The following is a 24,785-nucleotide window of genomic DNA, read 5'->3' on the forward strand; positions in this document are numbered from 1 at the left end:
AGGTTTTTTTTTTAAGCCATTTTTTGAACCATTTTGATCATGAATTTAAAGAGTACTTGAACCAGTGGGAGTATAAAATTAAGCCAAAGGGTAATTTAATGTTCCATACAGTGTCAGGAACATGTTAAAGTAGACTCTCAATTTGAGAGACATTAAATTAAACTCTCACATAAGAGTCTGTTTGGCTGCATTATGTATCCCTTTGGCCTTTTAAGGTGTTGTTTGGATACATAAAGTAAATTTTAGTGCATATTGGTTGTTTAATAGGTTAATCATTTATGTTTTGTTTTTCGTTATGCTATATCACATACATGTACAATATGCAACATCACATTTTGGATTATTCTAAGTGTGGATTCAGTGTCATTAAGGTTATGACATTTAACTATGTCACTAGGCAATATATAAAACCACATGTATATTATAATACATTAAGGAATTTATGACATTTTGTATTTTCATGAGGTATTATAATCAGTGATGTACGCTTTTAGTTATTTGTGACATTTAGAAAAACGCAATCTTTAATGTCTGGTATTTACAAGTTTACCATTGAGGGGATATTGTTGCCACATGTTCCATCATTTTATATTCCATAAATTTATTTTAGGCAATCTTATAAATATGTGAAGGATTTGAAATTTTAATTTTTTGTAACTCCTGTATAAGATGAACATGATGATGTCCACATATAATTGAGGTTTTGGATCATTAAAGTAGTGAGCTTAGGCTTATAAAGTTACGGATTAAATACTTCCATCATAGTTTTAATAAAACCTATTTGAAAAGTCTTATAAATGGATTGACCATAAATTATTTATGGAAGTGAATCAGAAATCATACTGTTTAAGTTTGATCTATTGAAATGATTTATGAATTCTAGATATGGCTTTGTGATTATTGTGTTTGGCTTTATTTCTAGAAATCGCTCCTGTAGATTGGTTCTATATATCATTTTTTGTCTTGAAACTCATTTATCAGTAAACATTTATGGATTACTTTCTGTGCTTACAGTCATTATTTTGAAACCTCTACAATGTCGTAATTATGAATTTATTGACTTGTTAGTCCTACTATTGTGCACTGGTATTTCTGTCATTGTATTCAGCTTGATTGGGTCGACTTAACAATCTGGGCCGTTGACTTGTTTTTGGGCCAGTAGACCCGTTGCCTGTATGATTTTTTTATTTTGACCAATTTTGATCTTTTGGTTTAAGACAAAGTTTGAATAAGGTTGACTAGTTCAATAGTGAACAAATTCTAGATCTTATATGAAGCTTCCTTATGGTGTCACCATGGGAAGATACAATTCTATCCTATTATGGGTGATGAATGCATTACACATTGGTTTATATGCAATACACTTGTCTTTTCATTAATCTTTAGCCAATTTGATATATTTTGACTTGCTCATCGGTGTTATACAGTCTGTGACATTCGGTTTAGTCATGAGAGATTGCATGTAGCCTATTCTTGATATTGACATCCTATGATAATTCTAAACATCACGAAAAGATTAATTTAGGTGATATTTCTTTAAATATATTGGCTACGTATGTTTTATGATAAAAGCACTATTGATGGAAATTATTGAAATAAAATGGGCATTCAGTAGCAATTCAAGTCTATGGGGTTCATGATTTAAGTGATTATACTTCCACTTGATGGGCTAGTTACTTGAATTGTGAGATCATCATTGGCTATTCGGATGGATTGCAGTCAGGGAAACCATATGGCGAATGATGTGCTCTTGCCACCACAGGTGAATCATCATTTGGTCGGTTTCACTTGACGGTGTGAGAATGACATTTTGGACTTCGTTACTTTGGAGGCTCTTGTCTTGTCACCACAGGTGACAGAATCTTTAGAGTTGTGTTGTTTCAAGCGTCTCGCCTTGCATGTGAGAGATTTTACTGCGTGTTGGACGATCTTACCACCACAGGTATGACCCCGATGACGTCGGATCTTTCTCCAGTTGTTATTTTTCTACAGTTATTGAATAAACACTGGGATAAATCTAATTAATAAGCCCTAATTAATCAGTTTCAGTCATATTATTGGGACATAGATATACCTTCAGTTATTGCATATTATATTTTTGGTAAATTTTGTGTGATCATGTTTACCAGCTTTAACTTCCCAATTATCTGCAGCTATAATGAGAATGGATTTTACCATTTTAGAGTTGACAAACCTCCCAAGCCATTGGCTGACAGCTCTATTGAAGATAAAGGTCTTTATGAAAAGTGGGAGAAGTCAAATCGGTTATGTCTGATAGTCATAATATACATTATGGACATGACCATCAAGAAAAGTATCATTTTGATTGAGAGTGCTAAAGAACAAAAACTCATTACACCTATAAACAGAAGATTCATTATTCATGATGAGCTTTAAAGAATACTTAGATGGATTTTATGTTGTTTACACCTAGTTCTTATAATAGTGTGAGTGTGTTTGTGAGTATATTATAAATTACTAATTATGTCATACAAGTTGAATTAAATAGAGATAAAATACTTAATACATTTCTTGTATGATATATTATTCGGTTATTCTTGTCTTAGTTTGACAACATTTATCTGAAGATAGTGGGAGTTAGATAATCTTTTCTTGTATTTTATAGTGATGATATTCTTGCTGCAAGTAATAATGTTACCATTTTACTTGAGACAAAATAATAGTAACCATTTTGATAAGAAGATCTTGGTGAAGCCTCTTATGTCTAGACATTAAGATTCATCGTAATAGAACCATGTGCATTCTTGATTTGTCTCAAAAGACCTCTTATGAAATAAAACAGATTTACCAATACTCAGTAAACTCAAGTGAATAATACTCTGTGTGCATCTACTGTTGGTAGTTTAATGTAGCCTCAAGAATACATATGGAATGATATTGCTTTTTTTATTTTTGAATAATCTTAGAGTAGCACATTAGGTAATTGTCAACATGACCTAAAAGACCAAATGTGGATATCTGTTTGTGATGACAGATGGTGATATATATTAGAAAAATGTCTAACGGACACTGACTGTTTTTCCATATACTATTGGTAGTTTAATGTAGCCTCAAGAATACATATGGAATGATATTGCTTATTTTATTTTTGAATAATCTTGGAGTAGCACATTAGGTAATTACCAACATGACCTAAAAGACCACATGTGGATATCTGTTTGTGATGACAGATAGTGCTATATATTAAAAAAATGTCTAACAGACACTGACTATTTTTCCATATACAAGTAAGGAATTTGTGGCTTATTATGATGTCACTGTTTAGACTCTATGACTGAGGATTTTTTTTTTTTTTTTTAACTCAGGGCATTTAATATTTATGTTTCCTTGTTAGAGAGAAAGTATGTGAGTCACAAAAACTCAGTATGGTACATTGCTACAGATAGTATGACTATTGATCCTCTCACTAAGAACTTGACTCTAAAAGTTTTCAGGAGTATGTCAGTAATATGAAACTTGTTGGTTCTTTTGATGCATTTTATTAGTGAGAGTTTTGTTTATGTATACAGTTACAATTGATTTCACATTCTTTTTTTTTTCTTTTTTTTTTGTGACATTTTATTCTCGAGAATATACATGCATCTTTATTATGGTCATTCTTGTTTTGGGAGCTACCTTAATGGTATGAGTCCAGTTACTATGTGTGAACCTAAGGTATTATTTTCTTAATGGAAAGGAATTCCTAGTTTCTATGCAGGGTTGGTCCCTACCCTCACCACTATAAATAATTGTCACTAGCCTATTAAGTGACTTACCTAAGAAAACCTAAAGTTGTGTGGAAGAGGTAGACCAGACCAACGCAGTTCGTGTGCAACAGGGATCGTCAAGAATTCGGCTTCCACAACCATGGATCCAGGTACGCCAAGAACACCTCCGTAATTTTTGTATGCGCATTGATCTCTAAGAATATTCCGCGTGTTTTTATTCTATCACATATTTCTTAGACTTCTTTAATTATTGATAGCATGTTCCTTTTTTAATGGTAGATGACTGTAATGGTACAATTTAATTATGTCGGATATTTTTAATGATAGATGACTGTAATGGTACAATTTAATAATGTCGGATGTTTTTCATGGTGGATGACTGTAATGATACAATTTAATTATGTCCAATGTTTTTAATTGTGTATGATTGTAATCATACAATTTATGTTATGTTGGATTATTTTAATTTTGTTATGTATAACTATGATAAGTTGTAGGTTATTGAATGATTACTTTGATTTCATATATGTTGGAGGATTGCAATAATTTCTATATGCTTGATGACTTTCTTATTTGAGAATGTATGTCTATGTTTTCCTTCATTAGATTCTAATACTTTATTGATTGATTGTATTTTATATGATACTCTAGGATGTCTAGAGCAAAATTGGAAGAACTAGACAGAAAATAAACTGAAGAAGATTTTACTATGTGTATGACTCTACTTTTGTGTGCACAAAAGAAATCACTAAACACTAGAAAGCCCATTCGTGATAGTGCATTGACAGGCCTAGAACGTGTATGTGAGGTCTTGGAAGGTCATGTAAATAGGTGTTATGAACAATACAAAATGGAACGACATGTCTTCTTCAACCTCTGTACGCTAATGCGGGAGCGGGGATGGTTGGAAGATAGTCGATATATTAGGGTTGACTAGCAGCTAGCAATGTTCATAACTATGGTTGGTCAGAACGAACAGGTTAGAGATATTGTTGAACATTTTCAGCATTCACCAAAGACTATCGTTAGGCATTTTAATAGTGTAACATCCCAAAACCCACCCTAGGAGTATGGGTCATCACGATAACCAAGATCGAAATATGGGTTATGATTGTGAACAATGATAAACCACCAATCATTTCAAAAGATCATCTCACATCATCAAGTCTTAGAATAAATACACCGAAAGTCTTAATTAATAATAAATCTCATTAGGATCTGAAAATCTATGGTTCAGTGTGCTGGTGGCACCACAAAGTAAAGATAAAGTAAACTACTAAGTCTCTATTACAACCCTTGAAAATTCAAAGCTACAAATTAGTATCATCTTAAAGCTCCAAATGCTGTCAAATTTTAATCTATGCAAACTAAAATAAATGAAATCATCAATGCTAAATCAAAGTCTTCAGAGATCCTCTTCAACTAGTTCAATATAATCCTCTTCAACAGTATCACCATCATCCTCAACATTCATCAAACACTCATTGCATTGGCATGGCTCTTGCTCAACAACAACATCTGAAAAATACTATGGGGTAAACTCAGAAAAGCTTAACAAATGAGGGAAACACTATTCACATAATAGCGATAAAACACATGCTTTTCAAGATAAAAGAAGTATTTCAAATCATGCAATTTATCATAAAACAGATTTTAAATCATGCCTTTAGAACATTAAAAGTCTATGTAACACAACCCATATTCCATAGTTAATTTTCTCACTCATAAGAGTCTCAAAGTGGTACTGTTATCTCATATAATATATCAAATCAAACACTGGAAAAGAACTCAAGCTCTTGGCTCACAGAATCGGATACCGTGTTCCTATGGCAGAAAAAACACGTTCCTTAACGTATGCTCTTGTCTCACCCCCCGGTTCACATATCCACAAAAATAGAAATACGAGCGTTAAGCTCTTGGCTCTCGAAACCAGAACAAAGTCCTTAACGTCACGCTCTTGCCTCACTCCTGTGCTCAATATTCCATCCCAACAACACAACCCCCTGTTGGAAGGGTCGCAGTCCAACAAAAATATTCTATCCATAGTTCATAAAACTATAAAACCATAGGTCTTATCATACTTTAAATATCATGCTTAAATCACTATGCTTTAATGATAGAAAATCAAATCATAAAGTAAAATCATTCATGCACTGTCTCAACTTAAAATATGTTTAGAAATATCATGCATACCATTCAAATCATAATTTTCTCATAAAACAGTAAATCATGAATATTTATAGAAAATAATATATAAGGGAATTGTATAGTTTCACTCACCTTGATGACGTCTAAATTAACGATCTCGTCAACGCCAATATAATTCGATGGCCACCTTGATTCCCCAATGATCCTCCCCAAACAAGTCACATTTCTTAAACATGTGTATATAGGTATTCAAAATCAGTATTACTCTTTATTTAATCCTATCTTATCACACATGTATCCCTTCCTTCTCCATTCTATATTATACCATTAGATCTCAAAATTCTGCTGTAACACTGTTCTGTCCATAACAAAAGAAAAATACAAAAAAAATACTTCTGGATCTCGAAAGTGAATTTTGTTGGTTTCCTTTGAAAGGCAATACACATATCTCAATACCATAAAGAAATCTCATCACAAAACATTCCCCAAGTTAACTCTTCAATCACTTTAACATAGTGTTTTTGACTGAGACAGAATCTGAGTTATTGAATTGTAAAATTTATATCTTTCTTTTCTTGAGCATAGTTAGAAGACTCCTAAAGGTTGTTACAATAAAATTTCATACCAAAATACCCTTTCTAAATATGTCTTCTCTCATTGTCAAATTCGGGTACAAAAAACTGCCCTAGCAGCAACCTATCCTAATACACGAATTATTTGACATATCAATTAAATTTTAAAGTTAATGAAATTTTTAGAAGATCATCTAAACTCATATATGCATCAATTTTTCAGATCTTAAAACAACTTCTAAATAATATCAATAATATGAAAGATTTTGGATTACTATTCTGTCCAACACAGAAAATACCTTTCATATGTAAAAATCCTATTTATCTCTCATTATTTCCCAAATTCAAATTTGAATATTTTGAAGTCATTATCCAAATTATGAGGCTACAATTATACTTATAAAATCATGATGTATTCATCCATGAGAAATTCTTAATACAACCTTAAGCATTAACCTTAGTCTACCCCCATGCTGCATATCAAAAATTTAATTGGAACATGATGTAGTTCAACATATCTCTTTTGGAAGATTCAACTCCACTCCTACTCTTCTTGCTCTTTTATATTATTTCTTCAAGACAAATCCGTGAAACAAACTCGTAGTAGCAGTAACAAAGTGTTCCTCTTTCTCTCTTCTCATACCTCAAAAGAATATGTAAGGATAAAACTCCAAGGAAGAAAATGTGGCAATATGATGAATTCGTTTTCTTTTTTTTTTGTTCTTCTCTACATTTTTTTTTTTTTTTTAAGTAGGGAGAATCCTTCCCAACAAACTTCTCTTATCTCTCTCTCTCCCCCATGATTTGGGTAGGATGCAAACTCTAACTTCTTCTCTCTCTCTGTCTTGCTCTTTCTTTTTATTTCATACTTGCTGCCCACGGATTTTCTATTAATCTTCCAATCCCCTCTCATGCTTGGAACCTCCCTCTCTTGCTGTCCTATATTCTCTCCTCCCTATATTCCTTCTGTCACTCCAACTCCTTCTTTGACTCCATCTTTCACGTGGTTGAGTTCTTCCCACACGATTTTCTTTTTCTTTTGTTTTTTATTTTATTTTATTTTAATGTATCAATTGGGCCCACCTATACGCCCAAGGTAAAAAATATAAAAATTACATTTTACTTGCTTCCATCTAGAATTGATCCTTAAACCTCTTATAATATTTATAAGAACCTAACCACTAGGCTAACCAACTTAAATGTTAATAGGCTTAGAAATAAGTATATTTAAATAACAATTACATATAATCATGCACGGAGAAATAACTAAACAAGTATATGCTACACTAATAAAATACTAGTAAGGTATATACCTCTAGTGTGCTAAACAAATAAAAATTCCACCATTCATTGGTCCACCACTGGTACAGATTCTGCACACAAGGTGAAAAGTCTAAATTACCCCTGTATTTTGGGCACGGGTATTACAAATAAAGTATTGGAGGCTTTCCTCAAGTTAGGAGAAGTTAACATAGGACCACTACCATTTGATCAGATCGCCCCAGAAAATTGCTGACAATCCCAAAAAGTATCATTTTTTCAAAGTAAGAGCAATTTGAATGAAAATTATTACATACATATTATAATTTTTTTTATTGTGATACCTTTTATTTTGGTGTATATGATGGATTGTATTAGGATTATATTGGTGCTTATTGGTGCTATCGATGGAACTCATGTAGATGCATGTGTTCCTCGACACAAACAAATACATTATAGAGGGAGAAAGGGAGAAAGGGAGAGACAACATAGAACGTCATGCGTGCGTGTTCACGTGATATAAAACTCACTTTTGTGAATAGTGGCTGAGAGGGATCTGCAAATGATTGTCGAGTATTTGCAGCGGCACTCACAGATCCAACCTTACACTTTCCTCATCCTCCTCCAGGTAAATACAAAGCCATTATCATTTAGTAATATTCAGTTGGTAGCATTATCAAAATATTTATTTATTTATTTGGTAAAAAGCATTATCAAAATATTATATTGATATAATCTTTCAACAATTATATTGTAGACAAGTATTATGTAGTAGATTCTAGATATCTATCTACTATAGGGTTTTTAACTCTACTCAAGGGCCAATAGTATCATCTCCGAGATTTCGAGTCAAGAAGAGTGTGGACTGCTAAAGAACTTTTCAACCAAAGACATTCGAGTGTTAGGAATGTTATCGAACGTAGTTTTGGGTCATTGATACAATGGTTTTCTATACTAAGCAAAATTCCATGTTTTCCTCTTTCGACCCAAACTCGTATTGTCATTGCATGTTATGCCCTACACAATTTTATTCAGGAGGAACAACAAGCTGACGCAAATTTTGTGTGATTTGGAGTAAAACCCCCTGATGATGATTATGGTTGTATCCCACCTGAGTATGGTAATTCTAACCAAAGAAATAGGGTAAGAGAGATGGAGGAACTTAGAAAAAACATTGCAAACCAGTTGGCTTTATCAAGAAATATGCCTCCAATTGAATGAAAATTAATCAATAGTTTTTTTGATGTATAAGAACATTATGTTTAGTATTGAAATTATTTTGGACATGTTGAAATTAGTGATATTTTCTCATTCATTTGTGTTATAAAAATTATGCCAAGGGATGAGATTTTTATGTAATTTGATAGAATTATAAGAGGAAATTGTTTCTGTTAAAATGACAATCCATACATGTTTCTATTTCTCTGTAATAGTAGAAACAATTTTTTACCAGGTTTACCATACAACATTTGTTGGTACAGAATTACTCCAAAAATCCATAAACAGAAAAAATCAATTTTGACTCAGAACAAATTTTTTGAAACAGAATACTTGCCATCCTAAGAGTTTAAGACAACTGAGAGACATGGATTGAGAGAATTGTATTCACTAGGGGGGAGGAATTTATAGAAGTTAGGGATGTAAACAAATAGTTGAAAATCAGAATTCGATGCATAACCGTATCAAGGTAGCAATATTTGGATCCGAGCACATTCATCCGATTCATATCCAATCTTTATCCAATCCAAAGTTGAGTACTTGTCCTCATTATTCTTGCAAACATCCCAAATGGTTCTTAGGTTGGAAAACAGTTTTGAAAACCAGTGACTTACTTCTCAAAGGTTTAATTATCACAATAGGTCATGGGAGGTCAATTAAACTGTTGACAGACCCATGGATACCTAGAGTTCCTCTCTCTTTGGTGCCATTTTGATTACCTTAGTTTGCCCCGAGCTCCGCTTTTGATCTAATCAATTGGGAGTTATGATGTTGGAAATCTTCTCTTCTCAGGGATTGGTGGTCTTCTGAAATTACGGAAATTATATTGTCCATATCCATCTAGGGATGTAAACGGATCGGATTCGGATCGGATACGGATCGGATGTGATCGGAGCCGGATATTCCCTGGCCGAATTCGGATACCTCTAAACGGATTCGGATGCGGATCGGATTCGGATTTTTGACCATCCGTTTACATCTCTGCCTTGTGTAACCCAACCTTCCTCCCCCTAGTGGATATAATTCACTCTCAATCCATATCTCTTAGATCATGATTCTCTTTTCATCATATTCTAGAATCTATTGAATCTTCAAAAACCCTCAAAATCATTATTTACTTAATTTTTTATTATTAAGTATTCGGATTTTTTTTGGGACGGATTTTAATCGGAGTATTCGGATTATTTCCCGGATATCTCTAAACGAATACGGATGCCCCTAAACGAACACGGATGCAGATTCGGATTCGGATTTCGGTTATCCATTTACATCCCTATACCCATCTCTCTTATGCTGATACTTGATGAATATGTACGGGCTCCTAGTTCCAAAGGAAATTTCATTGTTTCCTCTGCCGATCATCTTTTTGTTAGCCGAATTTTGGATCTTCAAAACTCTATTTGTCTGAAGATCTAGCATGTAGATACGGCTCCTCTTGAATTGCATTCCCCATGTTGGGCTACTTTTGGCTCTTTAGGTTTTTCTTTAAATTCCACATGTCTTCTTTGTGCTATGGAGACCCTTATGACTTCCCACTTGTTTTTGGAATATCCTTTTGCAAAAGTAGTTTGGGAATCTACAGGTTTTCAATTTCGTATTATCGGTGATCTATCTATTCAGAAGTGGATATCTCAACTCTTATCCTTCTGCATTGAACTTTCTCAAAAGCGGTGGATGTGTGCTTTTATGGCTAGTATTCTTTGGCACTTGTAATTATCTTTTAATGATCTTTCATTTCTTCATACTTAGCCATCCATAAAAATAAAAAAAAACCTTTGCTCAAGAATATTTTTTATAAAGCTGTCTTCCTCTATTCGGAAGTATAAACCGAACCCGGGTATGACCCAGTTCGGCTTGGCCCCCACCTGTGAGTGCAGCCATGACCCGCGAGCAGGTGAGGTCAGCCAAGGAGGCCTTCTCCCGCCTTGGTTTCCTATTAATAATAGGATTCTAAAAGGGGGGTGATTGTATAAACACATTTCAACCCCCCCCCCCCCCCCCAAAAAAAAATTCTAAGCTAAAATTGAGATCAAAATCTCTATCACTCTCATTCTTTCTCTCCAAGTTATTAGTGTGTTTTTTTTGTGGGATTTCATCAATTCCCAAGGTCTTGTGGTGTGATTTTCTCCGTGGAGAAGCCTTTCAAGATATTTAACTATTGGAGAAGATCATGGAGCTCGTAACCATTACACCTCATTATTCAATCTCCGTCGCGTTCCCATCTCTATTCAAGTAACACCTGAATCGTACCCATGATGTCACGCCCCCAGAACGCTTAGACAAACTTAACATTCATGATCATGTCTAACATTGGAGCCCATGGCTCATCTTACCAATAAAGGTAATCATTCACATAATTCAAAACATTTAAAACCATCATTCAACAGAAAACATAATGGGTTGGAGAGGTACAAAACTTTTAACACTTTCCAAAATCATAAAAACATGAAACCCCTCTGACCCAAACATGGTCGGTGACACTGTTGGTATCTACACAGTCCATAAATATAAACTTAAAATCATTCACTGTTTGTACATCATCAAAACTTAATCTTATCTACACTCAAAAGGTAAACAAAGTTAGCTTCACTCTATGTCCTGCTTGATCACAATCCCCTTGTCTTTGTCCCTTGTAACTTGTTCTGATAAAAACATTTGATAACATGGGGTGAGTTTTACAGCCCAGTGAACAAGACAAACAACTATGCAATAATACATATACATAAGTCAACATAAACATATAAAGATGGGGTTGAGATCATGTCATTCAGTCATCATATAGCATTACATTCATCATTAGCATCTTATGAATCGTCATTCCATTCCTTTGAACATGGAAAGTCAAGGTTACGTCATTGTTCATTCATTTCATATGTTGTTGTCATTGGATTCATTCATAAGTTTCTTCTTATTGATAATTAATCATGATAAATCATAATTTCATTGTTGATGATTCTTTTCATGAATTACTTTACTTTAACAGTCACGCTACCTGACAACCAATCATGCCGAAATGAATCACCGTTGCACGTTAACCACCAATTGTACTGGAACGAATCACCATTGCACGTTGAATAGCTTAGATGTCGGTACCCATAGCAGTATCCTGACGGTCTTGCCCTTACATTAAACATTGGTCTAAATACTCTGAGTAGTACCTCGACGACCAATCATGTCGAAACGAATCACCATCGCACGTTAACCATCAATCTTGCCAAATGAATCGCCATCACATATTGAGTGGCTTGGATGCCGATACTCATGGTAGTGTCAAGCTGCTTTCATTCTTTATTTTAATTCTTAAACCTTGAGTTCATATGAGGTATAAAAAGGATACACTCATTACCTTCATTCATCTTGGATTGATATCATACTTTTACATGGTGCATATGCATAATCATTGAGCATTCTTGTGATAAGTAAGTACTACATACTATAATATGGTACATAGCACATTCATCATTTTCATTCACCCATTCATCCATCCATTCAATACATAACATGGGTCATATGTACATGCATCATTTCATTCAACATAGCATTGAATCATGTGGATAGTCATACCATATCATTTCTAACATTATGCATCAGTTGAGAATCTCACTCACCTCAATTCGTACAATTCAAATCACATTGATAAATCGATCAATCAATTCCTCGAGTTGAGCATTTCTTAAAAGTAAAACATCACCCAAAATAGGTTAAAGGCCTTAAAGAAGTAAAATCCCCAAGTTCTGTAAGGTTCAACCCCTTAAAATGGGGCAAAATAGTGAAAATAGGGTTATTTCCTGTCCACAAAACCTTAAAGTCTTATTTCCTGTGCTAATCGGATCCCTCCATATCATTAACTGGATCTCCGTCTAGCTCAACCGGATTGACACTTCGTGGCGACTCTATTTCAGATCTCTGATCTTTTGAGGGATTTTTTACCTCTTTTTGACCGGATTTGGGAACACTCTATTTCACATAAAATGAATATCTCTGAGTCACTTTCAAATGCCACTAAAATCACTTAATTTAGATCTAAAATGAGTGAGATATGACATCCGGATTACACAAGGGTCAGTCTACGCAAGAATGAAACTCTAGCATTGAATGGGGTTCAATCATAGGGGTTTCAATCCTAATCAATCATACACGAAGTAAATCATGTAATCATACTTACAACATCATCCTAAACATCATAGAGTCCTTAGTCAACTCTTAAATCATATGCTTGTAAAACCAAATCAAGATTTAGGAAGAAAATATGCCTTGTTCACCTCAAGAATTGTGAAAACCTTAAAATCTTCCACAAACCATGAATCATACATTTAAAGCATTCAAAATCTAGCACAAACAACATCTAAACATCATTATTCAAGCATCCATTAACTGGTTTAACTTCCTATGATGAAATCATACTCAAATCATGAAGTTTCTTACCTCAAAACCATTGTATTGTATTAAATCTTCACTCCATCTCTTCAATTTATCATCTAACATTCTAATCTATGACAAGAATCCTTCTAGTCTTTTGATTTCAACATTGTTCGTCTTTCAATTCACATTTCTTATCTCTACACTCTCCTTCTCCCTAATTTGGTAAAGTAGAAATAAATCATTTGTTGACAATTAGTCTCAATGGTAAAGAATATATAGGTAATGGCATTTTTGTAATATCCATAGCTTCTCTATGGAATACCAACAAACCCATACCAAAATCCATAGCCTAAGTCCATTCAACCAATAGTGACTCAAACGATGGTATCTACTTTTTGCTTTTCCCATAATGCCCTTGGTTCTAGCCTAGTTTTAGGTTAGACCAAAATAACTTAAATTGAAACAATCTTTGAACCAACATTGAATCATAATGAACTAATATTTCAATTGAACCCATGTTTACCCAAAAAAAAAAAAATTTGAACCCAATAATAATAAACCATACATGCTTGGGTCACATTAATACCTTAATTCCCTCTCATAACATAGTCCATAAATGAAAATCATGGGCCACAAATAATACAATTGTCCATAATGAATCATCCATCTTAAATATACCCAAGTCATTATAATAATCATGAAAATCACAAGTACATTGAAAACATACCATAGTCCCATAAGTATCATACCAAAGAACTGTTATCCATCCGTCCAATTCGGTCATTCTTTCAATCCAACAATAAAATAAGGGGAAAAGAATGCTACTTGGTTGCATAGGTGGTGCATTTTTCATGTTGGCAGACTACAAATCATTCGATTGGGATCATTTGTAAAACCCCTGCCCAAAAATAGGGGCTAATTGGAATTTTTGTTGAAAGCCCAGAATCCGAGGTCAAGGCTACCAGTATACTGTGGTGCATTGAACCCGAGGCTGAACGTAATGAGGTAGCCCCATTGGTGAGGACCTACATACCATTAAGAAGGCAAACACCAACTCCTTGTGACTGTACAGCTGACCACCAAATGTACTGGCTAAGGAAGGTACCATCCCTTGATTCTAGGACCCTTGGACTTAAATCCTAGTTCTAGGCTAAACCAATGATGACCCTTACCAACTTGAATGTTTTAGATAAAATATTTTTAAAGCCAAACATCAATTTTAATGATTGATTTGATGATGAAAACCCAATTCCATACATACATCTTAAATTCCAACATAAATGACAAATTCTGCTAATTTACAGATTGACCTTCTCTTAGTTAAAATCATAAAACTCCATCACCAAAACTTCATTTGTGTTTGTTCCAATTTTTGTAGAAACTAGACTCATAGGGCTACATTTTGTTAGAAAATACCATTACCTATTTATGTCTCTAAGTTAGTTAAAAGTTTAGCTCAAGTTGCTGTCAAAATCGGATCATGCTGTCTTGACAAGTTGACCTTTGTGTAATAAAAATAGCATAACTTCATAACCCAATCTTCATTTCATTTGATTCCAATTTTCCTAGAAACTAAATTCATAGAGCTTCACTTTCCTAGAAGGAACCATGGCCCAATTATGTCTCTAAATGGACTGAAATTTCATTTCAATCCAAATAATTCTGCAGATGAATTCTCTAGGCGATGGCACTGGGCGATGCAGCAAGGCCCAGTGACATCACCCAGAGTGGGAATTGCTGTATTTTAATGTACAGATGTGTGGGGACCACCCAACATGACCATGGACACCCTCCATAGGTTGAGGGAAGTCTGGGGGACCACCTCATACCCTTGGACCCCTGTGGAGCACACCAGAGTGCCCGGAATGACTGAGAATCAGTCTGAAAATGCATTCTAGGAATGGGCCTAAGCTGCCAAACAGATCTTAGTACCTTGAAAGTCTATAAATAGGAGGGCCCAGCCCTTATTTCGTTTTCCCTACTGCCCTAGCATAAGAGAAGAGAAAAGAGAAGGAAAAGAGAGAGAAAGGAGGAAGAAAGGAAGGAGAAGAAGAAGGAAAAGAGAGGGAAGAGCTTACCTGTGCATCAAATCAGCTCCAGCAGCCATTCTGAACTCAGTTCAGGTATAAAGCTATACTTGTACATGCTGTCTTGTTTCTGTTTTCTATTAATCTTCATGGATCTTAGTGCTTAGGTATCATTTTTGGCCTAGGAAAGCCTAGAACAGCTAAGGGCTGCTTTGTGCTGCCTTAGATCGAACATGCAAACCTGTTGCATGTGAGATCTGAGCATTTTTCATATAATAAACCTGCTGTTACTGTTCATCTCCTTAGGTTCATGCTATTTGTTGAGTTTCTAGCCATCTGGCAGTTCCCAGTTGTCCATTCCAAATCTACCATGCAAGTGTAAGGCATGGAAGATCTGACATTTTTATGTAAAAATACAGGTCTGATATGCTATTCTTGGAGCCGAATTCTAGCTGTGCACAGCTGCACTGCCAGATGCCCAGTTATTGGACTGTTTGGAACCTTGGATGCAAGCCCTGGCTGCATGAGACCAAACCCTAGGTAGTTGCAGCCTTGAACCCTTATTTTTCATGCTTTTCCAGCCCTGCATGTGGCTGAAACCAACTCCCAAGCCTGGCCAAAACCCTGTGACACTATTCATCTGGGCTATTTGGGCAGCCACTGTCAATCTGATGGTGGATCTGATGGAGGTTCTAATTGGACCAATGGGTAGGCCACCTCAGGGGCTACCAGACCCCCTGACATGTAGAGGATCAGGTCTGATCCCAGCCTTGTAGGTCCCACCTTGGAAACTCAGCCTGCATTGATTGTACAGCCACTGGGCGATGCACTGAGCGATGCAGCAAAGCCCAGAGCCATCTCCCAGTGAGGTAAAATGGGCTGTTTTGGTGGGCAGACCTGGGGGATCTCACCCACTGACCCCCTGGACACTGTGGGAAGGTTGGAAATGATTAAAATACCCTTCCCCACATCTGTCCTTTATTGGGAATGCTTTGGAACCCTAGTGGGCCCCACAGGTAGAAGAAACCCTGTTGTGCTTGGTCCTACAGCACAGACAAGCTGTGGACAGCACTGTAATCATATTTTGACCTAGGGTCAGGTACAATCTTTGAAATGACCATTTTACCCCTTGAGCCGCAGACACTGGTTGAGGCATCGGAACATGACCTAAGGCCCAGTGCAAGGCCCAGAGAATTCAAAGTGAACTCGAACTGAGCACCGAGTTAGACCTAGGAGCCTAGACTAACACTGGGTTATCCAAAACAGTTTTGAATAATTAAAATAACATATTTCTGATTTATTACTTTAGGATTTGTTTCCGTGCTCAAGGTGCACAACCAGATACTGGCCAGAACTGAACAAACAACTAAATCGGTAGGATTAAACCAAGGTGAGTGGAATTACGCCATGAGTGTAGGTGTAACATGACTGATGATGACATCAACAACAATATTTACTATCTTTAATTACTTTAAATTATTTTATATTCTCATTTGAATTCTGCATCTTATTTGATGAACATTGGAAATGGATGATAATGCTTGTATGTGGAATTGCTAGATTAGATGCCGTAGCCGGCTTGGAAATGAGGCCTGTGGTAGCCCATATTATGGGGTACGGTTGACACCGCCTGACTCATACGATGCCATATAGACATGGGGCTAGAGTTTCATCACCCGTGCTACGCACCCTTGCCAACAAGGGTTAAGGTGTTGGATGCCTGTGGGACAATTATCAGGGAGTGAAAAATAAAATAAAAGAATACCGGAATGGTGCATGAGGGAAGAAACGGTTGTCCCCCTGGTTAATCACAAAGGGCTGGTCGGGCTGACCTAGGAAGGGATGCTAGAGCCAACTGGTTTTCTCCGACAACTCAATGGGTGTATCGCGGGAAGGGGTAACCAAGCCCGCACCAGGGATACAAGTGTTGGGGATTGTAGTAGCACTGACCTGACTTAGTTATGATGTTAGGTGGATAATAAATAAAATGATCTGCACCTCATGTAGGATTCATTTGGTTGTGCTTGCATGTGCATGCATGGTTTATATTTCATTCACGGGCTCGGTGGAGCTCACACTCTTGTATATTCTCTTTTAGTTAATTTGGCAGGAATAGGTTTGCCAATGGGCGGAGAAGCTGTCTATGGAATTACAGATCTTCCTCATCTCGTTGCTTAGCGACAATTTTGTTATTGTTTAAGTTTCTTTTTTTTAAGAAGTGTAATTACCAAGACAATGTACTTATTGAACATAAATGGATATGTATATGGTATAACATAGGAAAATTGGGATATGTTTATTGATGATATAGATCATCTGTGGGTAGTCTGATCTTCTGTGGCACTCTGATATTCTTTTATTATCTTCTAGCCTCAAAGTGTGGTTTGTGACGTGTAAATACTGCTTCTAGATCCTTGGGGATTGGCGGATGTCGTAGGATATCCGGTCACCTGCCTAAATCCTCCCAGGGGGTGGTTTGGGGCGTAACATCATTCATTAAAGACCTTAGATATAATTAGGACTATTACCAAAAAGTAATTGAATTAAATAAGTATTCTAATATTGCTTTTACAGGTTAACCGGTTTACCAAAAAAAGTTGCTACAATTAAGGTAAGATTCTCTTAAATCTGCTCTCTCTCTCTCTCTCTCTCTCTCTCTCTCTCTCTCTCTCTCTCTCTCTCTCTCATCCCCTATTCATCTTCATCTTCATCTTTTTCTTCTCGCACACGCTTCCCTGCTAATTATTTCTTGTTTTATAAATTACAATTTCAAAATGTTATTAGATGTTAATGAAGATTATGTTGCTCAAAGAGTTACAAAGTTTTAGCAATGATGAGAACTAAGAAAAATGGGAATGAGGTTATATTAGATTTTTCGTTGGCTCTCTGAAGTCTGAGACTCTGAGCTCGGAACACATTGAAGCAGCATACATGCATGTGTCATCTCGTTTTGGCTTTACATTCTTTGATCTTACCGAGTAAGAAATGCAATAAATATATATATATATTAGTAATTAAATAAGTAAACCATTTTTATCTGAGATCCGAATCCTCTTCTTCAATTCATTATTTTTCTACAAATTCCACCATGTGTTGTACTTTGTAGTTCGTGGTTTGTCATGTGTACAACGTAGAGTGTTATGGTGGTGCATGGCATGGGACAAGCAACCGTGCCAAGTTGCACCAGCGATGCTTTCTATTGTGAGTGTTACTGCGACAAATAAATGGAATGGGGGTGGCATCCAAAACAAATATGAAAGTCCAATCTACATAAGAGAGAATCTAAATAATAGTCTAAATTTTTTTTTTCATTAAGAAGCTTTTGATATGAATTAATCCAAGAGAAAAAGAAATAACAGATGATGATGCTGACATTCAATTGAAGTGGGAACTTTTAAGGTGCTCCTAACCCTTTTCTTTTGGTGTTAGGTGTTGAGTCTTGTGGTTTATGAATGTGAGAGGCCTTGGAGGAGAAAAGAATAATTTTAAACAAAAAAAAGGATGTAAGGATGAGGAGAAAAGAACAAATTTAAACAAAAAACAAGGATGGAAAGATAAAGAAAAGAAAAGAGTGTTGTAGAAGGAAGAAGAAGCTACACTGCAGTAGTGCTCTCAACAATGATGTGACAACATGTTTTTATTTAATCGTTAATCTTTAAACCTTTTGTTTCATACCAAAAGACCCATAGATTCTTCTTCTCCTCTTCCTCCTCCTCCCACTTCAGCTTTCTCTCCCTGATAAACCTTGGTTTGTGTTAAATAATGTACACCAGAATACCGTGGGAGTATTCTGGTCTTTTTACAGTTGTAATTTTATGTTTATGTACCTCCTAGTTAAGTCGACTAAGCTAGGGGTATTTTAGACATTAGGCTGTAATCTCATTTATTATAAATATAAGGCTCGTTTGATCACATTGATCATACAAGCAACATTCTCTAATTGAGATCTGCTAACATGGCATCAGAGCAGGTTTATAACTAGAGCCCTCACTTCTCTTTCATTCTCGATTTCTCCTTCCTCTCTCTTTCATTCTCGATTTCTTCTTCCCCCCTCTCTCTCTACTTTTGTTCTTCATTCTCCCACAAGGGCAGCACTGATGAGGTGATCTAAAGATCCAGATGCTACCCTCCATTACCACATTCATGATATAAAAAAAATGCTGCTCGATAGAAGATTGCTCCCTATTTGCGATATTTGCAACCTTCAAGTTTTTTTGGATTGATCCTCTCTATAGAACAAGGACTCTATCCATTCTCCTTGATCGATTTTTTTCAAAATTCTGGTTTTTCTAAAACCCAAAAAATCCTTGTGTTGCTGGTCTCTATTGAAGCTATTTTTTGGAAGGGTGATTCTCCACTCCTACAGGCACACTCGATCTCAGTTTCAGCTCCATCCATCAAGATTTTGGCACCATTCCCCTCTATATCAATCTCGCCAAAAATAGGGTTTTTTTCAAAACCATGATAAAATCTATCTAGGGGTTTGGCTTCTCTGCTGTTGCTGATTTTTTGGGACATTTATTATCACCATTACATAGATCTCTCCACCAATTAGTGGCTCTTCTCTTGAAGTGCTTACTGGGGTTCTCATCACACCAGCCCTTCTCTGCGATTTGGGTTTCTTTGCTGCATTATGGGTGACTCTGAAGTCTCTACTAGTACTTCTGCTGCTGATGGGTTTGGTAGGAATGACAACTGTGACCTTCTCCCTAATCTTATCAAACTGGATGGGAGTAATTATCTGATCTAGTCTTGCTCGGCATACTTTGCCATTGCTGGCCGTGGACTTAGTGGACATATTGATGGTACTACTATTATGCCAATTGCTCCTGGTCCTCTTCTAACCAGATGGATCTCCAATAATGGTATCCTCATGTCTTATTTGATTGGCTCCATGCAATCAGACCTTGGAAGTGGTTTCTTTCTCCTTGATACAACCCATCAAATCTAGTCTGCTTGCAAGGAAACATATGGACAGCTTGGTAATGATGCACAAGTGTATGAACTGCGGAAGAAGGCCAATCATACTACTCAAGGGGATTTGTCTGTCTCCAAGTATTATGCTATCTTGCGCAGTCTCTGGTAGCAATTGGATCATTTTTCTAATTTCCACCCCACTACAGTTGTCGATATTACTGCATATAAGAAGCATCTAGTCAAAACCCCAGTTTATAATTTTTTGGCTGGTTTGAATATGGAGTATGACCATATTCGTGTTCAAGTGTTGGATCATTCCCCTTTTCCCACACTTGAACAATCCTATGCTTTAGTTTTCTTTGAAGAGAACCGTCGGGCTGCCATGCTCCACCCTACTGTTACTGACAGATTAGCCCTCCAGACTGTTGCCCAGGCTACTCCTGCACCTGTTGGACATGTTTATCTTGGTGATTCTACTACAGGGACTGTTACTTGTGAGCACTATCACAAGCCTTAACACACCAAAGAGAAATGCTGAAAGCTTCACAGGATACCAGCTGATTTTGAGGCCAAACGGGCTGCCAAGAAAAAAATAAAGAACAAGGCTCATCACACTCAGACTGTTACCATAGCCCTTGCTACTAACACTAGTCTATCCCAGGATGATCTACAGGCATTCCTACGTGTGCTATGGTCTTCTACTGCTACTGCTTCTATTACATCAGCTCTTGCCAATTCCTCTGCTCCTTCATGTTCAAACTTTGCCTGGTCAAGTATTTCATTTGGTGATCATTATGCTGCTGTAGCTTCCCATCCTTAGATCATAGATTTTGGAGCTACAGATCACAAGACTGGTTCCTCTAGCCTTTTTCATCATTATTCTCCCATGTCTAGGAAAGACAAAGTGAAGATAGCTGATGGTTCCCTTTCCTCCATCTCTGGAAAAGGAATCATCAACTGCACTTCCTCTCTTACTTTGTCTTCTGTTTTGCACATTCCTAATTTTACTACTAACCTCCTTTCCATTAGTAGTATTACTCGTGATCTTAACTGCAAAGTAACTTTTTTTCTTTCTCATTGTGTTTTTTAGGATCTGGTCTCTAGGAAGATGGCACAGTGGATTGTATCTGCTTGATGATGGTTGTCATACTCCACCACCATTACCTTCTCCGCTACACCAGAACTCTTTGGTCTCTTATGAACTTTACCAATGGCACTCTAGATTAGGTCACCCTCCATTAGGAATTTTAGCACGTTTATTTTCTACTTTGGTCAAAGAATGTAATAAGGATGATTTTTTTTGTGAGGCTTGTGTTCTTGCCAAACAGACATGTTCAACTTATTCTATTTCAAATAAAATGAGTTCTTTACTTTTCCATTTGGTGTATTCTGATGTTTGGGGGCCTAGTCGTAAGACTTCTCTTTCTGGTAATCGTTAGTTGGTTTCCTTTATCGACTGTCATTCTAGAAACACATGGGTTTATCTTATGCATACAAAAAATCAGGTTTTTTCATGTTTTCAGCATTTTCATAAAATGGTCCAAACTCAGTTTCAGGCTACTCTCAAAATTTTGAGAAGTGATAATGGGACCGAGCATACAAAAAATCAATTTTAAGAATATTTTGTTGATTATGGGATTATTCACCAGACTAGTTGTGTAGATACCCCAGTCCAAAATGGTGTGACTGATAGGAAGAACCACCACTTATTAGAAGTGGCCAAAGCATTGATGTTTGCTCATAATGTTCCATCCCAATATTGGGGGGATGTTCTCACTGCAACTTATCTCATTAATCGATTACCTTATCGAGTTTTTAACTCCCGTAGTCTGGCTGAGATTTTACTTGGGAATCCCTCCTTTATGGTTTCTCCCAAGGTGTTTGTCTGTGTGTATTATGCTCAGGATTCTAAATCTCCTAGCAAACTTGAACCCTATGGGTTATGGTGTATTTTTTGGATTATTCTCCAACCCAAAAAGGTTATAAGTGTTACTATCCTCCTTCTCATCGTACGTTGGTTAGTATGGATGTCATTTTCCATGAAAACCTTCCATATTATTCTTCACCACATCTTCAAGGGGAGAGTTCTAGTGAAGATGTGGTTCCTCCTCTTGAGTTTCCTCCTCTTTTATACCCTTTAGATGTTGCCCAACCCACTTTAGATGCTGCCCAGCCTCCGTTGGCTGTTGTCCCTTCATCTCAAGGGAATCCATTACAGGGGGGAGATCATTGAAAATAATGGTGGTGATGTTCCTATTCAGGGGGAGCTGACTCCAGTCTAGAGAACCATTTGTGAATTTCAGAAGAGAATTGACAACTCCAACATTATCACCTATAAAAAAAGATGTTCCAAAATAGGGCAGCTTCAATCCACTGTGGCACCAATACCTACCAATTGCTGACTCAAGTTTTAGATCCTCCTTCTCCTGGTAAGAAGTCTTTATAAAGAGGGTTGGTGGAAAACTCATTGTTCTTATAGTCTAATTTGATGACATTATTGTTACTGGCAATGATGGTGATGAGATCAGCCATTTGAAGACCTTTCTTGGGCAGGAGTTTGAGATTAAAGATCTAAGAAAGCTACGGTACTTTCTTGGGGTTGAGGTTATCAGATCTTCTAAAGGCATCTTTCTCTCTCAAAGGAAGTATTTGCTGGATTTATTGACTGAAACCGGTTTGTTAGGATGTCACCCTTCAGATATTCATATGGATGCTAATGTTCATCTCAAAGAAAAGGAGGGTGAACCTGTTGATAAAGGCCGGTACCAAAGACTAGTGGGGAAGTTGATTTATCTCTCACACACACGTCCTGACATTGTTGTTGTTGTGAGTACTGTGAGTCAGTTTATGCATGATCCCTACTCTTCTCATATGGAGGTTGTTCCTTGCATTCTTCACTACTTGAAGTCAGCTCCTGAAAAAAGGATTCTCCTATCTCCTCATGGTCACCTATGAATAGAGGAGTATACTGATGCAGCTTGGGCTGGTTCTACAGATCGCAAGTCTATCTGGGTATTGTTTTTTTGTTGGTGGTAATCTTATCACTTGGCGTAGCAAGAAGCATAATGTGGTGGCTTGTTCTAGTGCTGAAGTAGAATTTCATGCTATGGCCCAAGGCATTTATGAGTTACTTTCGTTGAAAGGCTTGCTATAAGACCTTGGTGTTCCTATTCATCTTCCTATGATGTTGTATTGTGACAATAAGGCTGCAATCAGCATTGTACACAACCTGGTACAGCATGATCGCACTAAGCATGTTGAGGTGGATAGGCATTTCATTGAGGAAAAATTAAAAGAGGGGGTGATTTGTGTTCCTTTTGTGAAGTCTACTGATCAGGTTGCTAATGTTTTCACCAAGGAATTGTCTGAAAAGCTATTTCATCCAAACTTAGTCAAGTTGGGCATGATTGACATGTTTGCTCCAACTTGAGGGGGAGTGTTGAATAATGTACACCAGAATACCGTGGGGGTATTCTGGTCTTTTTACAGTTGTAATTTTATGTTTATTTACCTCCTAGTTAAGTCGGCTAAGCAAGGGGTATTTTAGATATTAGGCTGTAATCTCTTTTTTTATAAATATAAGGCTTGTTTGATCATATTGATCATATAAGCAACATTCTCTAATTCAGATCTAGTTTGCAAGGAAGGGGTGAGGAGAGATGATTAGCAGAAAATAGGTGGGATAAATTTATAGGGAAGGAGGTGGGGATTGGAAAGAGATAATTAGCAGGAAATTGGTGGGATAAGTTTGCAGGGAAGAGAGTGGGATCAACTTGAAGAAGAAGAAGAAGATGATGAAGATGACGATACTTATAGGATAAGAGAGTCAGAGAGAGAGAAAGTGGATGGATTTAAGATAATCTTGCCTTAATTGTAGCAAGTTTTTTTGGTAAACCTTAATCATATTTACCGATTAACCTATAAAGTAGTATTGGAATACTTATTTAATTCAATTGTTATCTTTTTATTATCTTAATGATATCAAGGGTATTTACTGAATGATCCCAACCGAATGATTTGATGTCTGCCAACGTGGAAAATGCGCCACTTATGCAACCAAGTAGCGTTCTTTCACCCATAGAATAATTATTAAATCAATAGTTCTAGGTGCGGAGTATCACACATGAGAGTCAATATTTGTTAATATTGGTATCAAAACCACTAGGTTTTTTGTTCTCTCTTGGGAAGAGAGGGTTTTGCGACATAAGATCGCATTTGTTAGTTTCTATTTTTAGGGGATCCGCAACTAGCGGTGGTGCATGCTGCAATGCACCACTATTGGTTGTCTCCGCCACCGCCAGGCAATCACATGCGTGCCTGCTCCCTGTCACCATGGGCAGTGCCCTACGTCTACCCGAGCTCCATGACTCTCTCTTTCTTTCCCTCTCTACTCACACACTGCTACCTTGTGAACAACAACAGCAGTGGTAGGTCGTGGCTACGGCTATGTGCAGCCTGCCTGCGCACATATACGCACATAGCGACAGTGGCAGCAGGCCATGGCTCGCGGTTGCTGCACCCATGTGTTGCCTTAAGTAATAAAAATAAGGAAA

General features: G+C 36.6%; 1 protein-coding gene across 1 annotated transcript in view; it reads left to right on the forward strand.

Annotated features, from left to right (window-relative positions):
• The first annotated feature begins 1,708 nt into the window (after positions 1–1,708).
• LOC122662920 overlaps positions 1,709–24,785 on the forward strand; it is a 30,406-nt gene continuing 7,329 nt past the window's right edge. Inside the window, exons 1-2 of the mRNA XM_043858621.1 lie at positions 1,709–1,762; positions 1,853–1,942. Of these exons, the coding sequence (XP_043714556.1) occupies positions 1,709–1,762; positions 1,853–1,942 (144 nt within the window). The remainder of the gene's footprint in view (positions 1,763–1,852; positions 1,943–24,785) is intronic.

This window comes from Telopea speciosissima, chromosome 5 (genome assembly GCF_018873765.1).
Source record: "Telopea speciosissima isolate NSW1024214 ecotype Mountain lineage chromosome 5, Tspe_v1, whole genome shotgun sequence".
NCBI classification, from domain to species: domain Eukaryota; kingdom Viridiplantae; phylum Streptophyta; class Magnoliopsida; order Proteales; family Proteaceae; genus Telopea; species Telopea speciosissima.